The sequence below is a fragment of the Hordeum vulgare genome, chromosome 7H, assembly GCF_904849725.1.
Source record: "Hordeum vulgare subsp. vulgare chromosome 7H, MorexV3_pseudomolecules_assembly, whole genome shotgun sequence".
NCBI classification, from domain to species: Eukaryota; Viridiplantae; Streptophyta; class Magnoliopsida; order Poales; family Poaceae; genus Hordeum; species Hordeum vulgare.
This window is the reverse complement of record NC_058524.1, coordinates 271364607-271371188: the sequence shown is the minus strand read 5'-3', so window position 1 is coordinate 271371188 and position 6582 is coordinate 271364607. Positions and strand designations below refer to the sequence as shown.

At 41.5% G+C, this 6582-nt stretch overlaps 1 protein-coding gene across 2 annotated transcripts; it reads right to left on the bottom strand.

Annotated features, from left to right (window-relative positions):
* Positions 1 to 490: 490 nt before the first annotated feature.
* Positions 491 to 4830, bottom strand: LOC123409549 (DCN1-like protein 4). Of its 2 annotated transcripts, XM_045102419.1 has the most exons (11): positions 4629 to 4830; positions 3086 to 3166; positions 2699 to 2783; positions 2287 to 2361; positions 2172 to 2208; positions 1983 to 2066; positions 1715 to 1775; positions 1524 to 1630; positions 1362 to 1427; positions 1086 to 1236; positions 491 to 749 (listed from the first exon to the last, which is right to left on the bottom strand). In XM_045102419.1, the coding sequence occupies exons 1-10, from the start codon at positions 4672 to 4674 to the stop codon at positions 1141 to 1143; spliced, it is 738 nt and encodes a 245-aa protein (XP_044958354.1). In that variant the 5' UTR covers positions 4675 to 4830; the 3' UTR covers positions 491 to 749; positions 1086 to 1140. The 2 variants fall into 2 exon arrangements, with proteins under 2 accessions (XP_044958354.1, XP_044958355.1); XM_045102420.1 differs by lacking the exon at positions 3086 to 3166 and having other exon boundaries at positions 4629 to 4828.
* Positions 4831 to 6582: the final 1752 nt, after the last annotated feature.

Here is a 6582-nt window from a genome sequence, read left to right as displayed (position 1 = left end):
CTCTGACAATTTGACTGTCGACGACGGGGTGTGTTCATTCTAAGTACAACTAGGTGAAAGATTATACAATTTGAGGGATGTGCTACATTTGGGAGGGCTACCTGATATGTCCCTACTTTGCGTTTTAACCTCGAGGCATAGTTTCAAAAATGGTTTTAGCCTTTTTACTGGTCAGACAGTCGATTCATTTGGGACAAAAAAGAGAATATTTAAGGCAATTTTTCAGAACTTTGATCTCACATAAAACGACTAAACATAATGCTGGGTGTAAACCATTAATAAATCATTGTGTTTTTTAAAGGTAAACCATTGTGTTATAGAGCATGCCTTGCCTCAAAGCTTGATGCACTTTTTTTTCAAAGACCGGACCGGTACACCATAAAAAAAACTGGGCATGACCCGTTGCCAGTTTTTCGGTCAGTGGTTTTAAAACTATATATGCTTCGAGGATAATCTGTTCTCAGGATATGGGATAGGCCAACAGGCAAGAGAAGAACAACATATGCCAACATGTTCATTTAAGACTTCCAGAAAACTGCATGCTCTTGAAACTACACACCTACAAAGCCATTGAAAATACAAATATAGAGAATGTCGACATAAAATTCTAGATGATGACCCTGCTAAGTGTTTCAAGTATAAAAAAGTGAAAAGCAAACTACAAGGCGATTGATAATTTCTAAAACCAGACTCTGAACACAGCAGTCACAAACGAGCTTGATCTGCATCCTCCAAAATTCTCCAAGGTGCTGAAAAAACAAGACAGCGCCAAAATTGCATGAATGCAACTGTGTGATTAAAGGAAAATGATACATATCCTCTTCCTGATTAGAAATGCTTGCATGGAGTTCCTATTTTTTTTAGGAAAGATAACATATCCCATACTCCCTTTGTTCCTAAATATAAGTCTTTTTAGAGGTTTCACTCGTGGACTACATACGATGTATATGGACATACTTTAGAGTGTAGATTCACTCATTTTGCTCCGTATGTAGTCACTAGCGGAATCTCTAAAAAGACTTATATTTAGGAACGTAGGGAGTACATCTCAAGTCATAGGGTACAAGATAAGGTTGTTCACTTACATTTCTGAGTATTGCATTTAGATTGCATCTTCACCACCACTCGAGTACAAGAGGGCTAATTTTCATTTGCTCTTAACCATTCAACAAAATTGTCTAAAATTAAAGGCCAAGCTTGGTCTGCATCGTAATTGTCAAGTGATGGGAAGTTTATCTGAATGAAATGTGATTCAAAACGTTAATAGTGTGAGAAGGAAATGCTATCAAGTACTGTATACAAAAAGATAGCAAAAGGGGAAAAAAGATGCCGAGGCATGGGGGTGAAGATTAAAGCATGACCTCATTGCAGAACCGAAGAAATCCCATCCATTGATCCATGTTTATAACCTTGTACTCATTTTGGTGCTGAAACCCAAACTCACATAAATAAGTACATCAACCAAAATATGAGTCCCTCAGATGAATGGGACCAATAAACTAAAATACCAAATCAACCGTTACCTTGAGGTAATTAATAAGTTTTTCAACCTGCGGGCGGAACTGCAAGCTCAGCACTAGATTCAACAACTCACAAGCAACAGGTATTTCTATACACTTCTTCTTGTCCTCTGAGCAAGCACAAGTGCACAACCAAGGCATAAGTATTCAACAAAGAAAAAAAAATGTGTCATAAGAATAGCAAGTGTGACTACCTGTTAGGCAATAACGGAACGCATATGGATAGAAATCATGGAAATTAGAGGACCTCGTAACCTGGTTTGTAAAGAACATGTTATGAGCAAGCCGGTTACAGTACAATTAAAAGTATCATCGAATAATGGAATCCTGGAACACGTTATTGTTCCATTCCCATGACAAGCCTTCCATACTCAATTTCTGTTTAACAGAACTAGTAGGGTCCATCATAGGTATTTTCCACAGGTATAAACCTTTCAAATATGTGTGGAATAGAACACTCACTTCTTGGACCAGTTCGGGAAAGGCTTTCTTCAGTTTACTGATGCTATCAGCTCGCAGAGCTTTCATCCCAGTTCTCCATTCATCCTATCAACAAAGTACTACCAGTCAAACTCAGAAAGACAGTGCGATATCATACCAATAAAGTAATAAACATTTTGAACAGTTAAAAAATATAATGCATATGCATACCAGAGTGAAATAACCTTGCTTTTCACAGCCCATTTTCCTGATACAAGATAGATGTCCATTAGATATTTCAGTAAAAGATATCACCACTATATAATCTTAGAGAACAGTCACATACCATGCTAACATCAGAATCCGAACATCTGTATGTGGAACTTCAAGATGAGAGCAGAGTGTTTCGATGCCTTCTGGGCTGTTCAAGCAGGTAAAAAATTCATTGGAATAACGTCGAGCAACAGTTTCATTGGAGAATGGTATTTATTAAAAAATCATTAACATCTAGCTGCATCAAAATGGTACATATCAACTACCAATACATATTTTCGTGAATGGGATTACATAAGCATTGACAACTATTCCATCACAATTTAGAATGATTCATATAAAAACAGCTCTTATTTTTACCATGTACGATAATTCCCTAATTGGAAGGTATACATAAAATTTCTGAACGGAAGGATTAGTACCATGAGTATATACAGCAAAAATAATGACAGACGAGTGTTTGAGAAAACTGTGGAATAACTTACTCAATCATGCTGGATGAGCTATCAGCATATGTAAAGAAAAGTTGGTCAATCCGCTCTATTTCCTTCGAAACCGCTTTAGTGGGAACTGGAGATAATAATGGAAATGTTACTACAAATAGATCCAAGTAACATGTGGTTACCTATCAATATAGGGTATCTTGATTTTGCATACCACATACCATAGGATAGAATTTAGTGTGCAAGCAAAAAATACGCATTTGGTATTTTCTAATGTGCAAGAAAAACTTGTGCTTGTGGAAGAAGCAGAAGTAAGGAGAAGACCAACACATAGCTTGACATAAACCAAATGACTGAATAAACGCACATGCACACACTTACACCCAGATGAATAAGTAATTCAGAAAGAAAGGAATCAATGCATCTCACCACGTTGTGCTTTCCTGCTGGTCAGGTTTGTACTGACTCCTTTTCTTTTTCTGTTTTGTTTTTCATTTACTTGTTCCTCACCTAAATATAATCGTCTGCTTAGTACTCATTCAAATATACATACCCTCAAAATGGAATATGATAGCTCCTACACCAACCCATTTGGAAAAGAAGTAATGCGACAACGAATTTAAAGATTAGTTAAGAATCAAGAGTTCAAGACACAAACATTTTAACCTAAAAAAGAAAACCAATTAGGACAAAGTTTGAGCCAATGGGCAGCTATTTTAGAGTTGCTTATGAAACTTATAGGTATACACACACAATTTCAAGATAAGCTTCTTAATCTGTCATTTACACTTACTGGGGTATAATTCATCATTACAAATTATAAAATGGCACTATAAACCAATGGGAGCAGCAAACTAACCACCAAATGTGTAAGTTAAAGTGATCGCTTGAGAGATGGAGCAAGACAGCATGCAGTGATTAAATCATTCCACAAATAATATATGATAGGAACAATTACAAAATGAATGGCCATAACTAATTTTGCTTATTATAGCTTAAAGGTGATTGAAAGTACTGTATTCTAGTGCATCCATTCACATTTAATTATTTATGTGTCATATTGGTATAACAGATCATAATTCTCTAGTGCCTTCTAATTCAGTTGCAATTAGAACAAACAACTGCTAGTGCCTTCTAATTCTCTAGTGCCTGATGTACAGGATTTTGTTAATGTGTGTCGTAATTGAATGTAAAACATTGATATGTCATACAAACCTAATAAAATTTAAAGCGATTATTTTATAATCATATAAAGTATTACTCCCTCTGTAAAGAAATATAAGAACGTTTAGATCACTAAAGTAGTACAGAGTGACTACCAGATAGGATCATCAGTGAGATTCAATGATGAAACTATTTTAACAGTCACCATAATTTTAGGCTGCACGCTACGAACCTGATTACTGTAGTTCACAGAAAAAAGGTAAAGATTTACCGCGCAAGATACATGGCGAATTTATATTATTAATGGTGTAAAATTGATGCTTATTCAACAAATAGCCACGGGGATTGCAGAGCTGAACCAGAAACCCAGAACACGGTATTAGCAGGTAGCTGCTCTTTAGCTTTACTTGCATACAAATCGTTTCGACACGGTAAGCACAGAATTATAATAAACCTATGAACTGCCATCTGCTTGCACTACGAATGTAAATCTGCTAGCGAATCCAAACACAATTCTACACCACGCGATCCAAACCCAAGATTCAGCGCTTTCTCTAACCATCATGACAGATTTTCGAACCCTGAATCTACCCTTCCCATCCCGTAACAGGCGATCCGAACACCACATACCGGCCATCAGATCTTCCCGAAACAAGGCACCTCATGGAATCTCGCAAGACAACGAACGGACCGGGGACCTGTCCAGCCCACCAGCAAGACCTCGCACGCACGCAGCCTAATCCCGAAAGAAAGAAGACAGCCGCCGGGGGAGGGGGGGGGGGGGGTGTCCGGAGGGGAGGAGCATTACCGGCCGCGGCGGACGACGACGACGACTTCTTGGAGGAGCGCCTCATGGTGGCCCGCCCTCTCGGCTTCTTGTCGCCGCCTCCCTCTCTCTCGTCTCGTGTACCTACTTCTCCCCTGCGCGCAGTCGCCGAGTTATCTCGCCTCGTCTCGTCTTCTCTGCTGTCTCGGTTGAGAGTTCGGGTTTGCGGAAGGAAAGGGGGCGGAGTTGGAGCCCCCTTTACTTATAATAATAATAATAATAATAACTACGAACCGGCCTGGCTAAGAAAGTTTTGTGTCCCACGTGCGGGCCCGGGCTGGATACCTGCGCCAACACAGTATTTTTTTTAGGGTAACTAGGGATTTATTCAAAGCTCAAGACATCTCAAATACAAACAATGTCTAGGTCTGTCCCTCTCGGTGACGGTTAGGGTTAGGGTTGGCGATCCTGAGGCGATTTTTTCTCGGGCGTGTTTTGTCTCGTTTCCTCCGCCGATTGATCTTGTCCATAGTCTTTAATCACAGCGGGGTTCCCTGATCGGGGTGTCTGGCCTCTGATCAACGTCTCCATCTTCCCCGTCCTTCCACCATAAGCCTTTCACGTGGTTAGGGGACGTGATCGTACACCACCAAAAAACCCTAGACGGACCTGGTTTGGTTCTTCTTTGGCGGCGGGGTTTGAGGAGTCAAGATGGAGAAGGGTTCGGGCCTCCTGGAGAAGTTGCAATTGTCTAAGGCGGAGAAGAAGGGGGTCGTGATTGGGTGGTCAGATGGCAAGAAGGTGGGGGTCATAGATTCGCAGGCTATGGTGAAGTTATTCTCAGAGAAACCAGCTTTGGCGGAAGCGCTAGAAAACTCAGTCGAACGGGTGTGGTGTCCCTTGAGGGGGGTGGAGTGTAAGACGATGGGAGAGAATGTGTTCTTGGTGAAGTTTCTGCAACATTCGGGGAAGAGGAAAGCGTTAGAAGATGGACCATGGATGTTTCGAGGGGAGGCGCTAGTGGTAGAAGATTATGATCCAAGGAAAACATTAGAGGAGTATGAGTTTAGTATTATGCCGGTCTGGATTAGAGTTTCGGGGCTTCCTCTCGGGATGTTAAATGAGATGGCAGGAGAAAAAAGTTGGAGATGAGGTCGGAGAATTCATGCAGGCTGAAATAGATGTAGATGCGATGTCTGGGCGTCGTATTCTACGAGTAAAGACCCGGATCAACATCAGAGAACCGCTATGGCGGGGTATCATGATCCATGGCGAGGAAAACCAAGGGGGAGGATCCGATAGTATTAGTGCTAAATCACTCCAAGGGAAGGAAGTCCTAAGAGGAAACTGGTGTCCTTTTGCTTATGAGTTCATCCCTGAATTCTGCTATACATGTGGGATAATTGGACATACTCACAAGGCCTGCATGACCACTTTGGTGAGGGGGGAGGTACAACAATGGGGGTCCTGGCTCAGCTGGAAACCAGCAAAACAGGTGGAGTGGGGGTCGGAGGGTAGTGCTGGTAGTAAGTGGAAAGGTGGCAAATGTGACAGCCCGATTCCGATGTTCCGGAAGATTCCCCCCTTTATTCCGTTTTCGTCATGTGTCTATTTTTCTTTTGTCGCATCATCATCGCATCATTCGCATCATCTGCATTGCATCGGCACCCCATTGTCGCCCATTTTCAAAAGTTGCATCCGTTGTTAGTTGCCGGTTCTCGTCGTTGTTCGTTCTGAGCCCGTTCACACACGCACGCGCCCGCGGCATCGTCGAAACCCTGTTTTATAAGTGTGTTGAAAACTTTCTCTGGTTGGGCTGAAACTTGGCATGCGGTCGTAATTAGATATAGGTAGGCCGCATGTCAAGTTTCGTCGCAATCGGAGTTCGTCTGGTACCCGAACGGTCGATAGTAGCGGCACCGTATTCGGTCTACCGTTGGAGGGTTGTCGGTGTTTTAAAAAAATCGTTGCCGCGTCGCTCGTTTTCCCTCTCGTC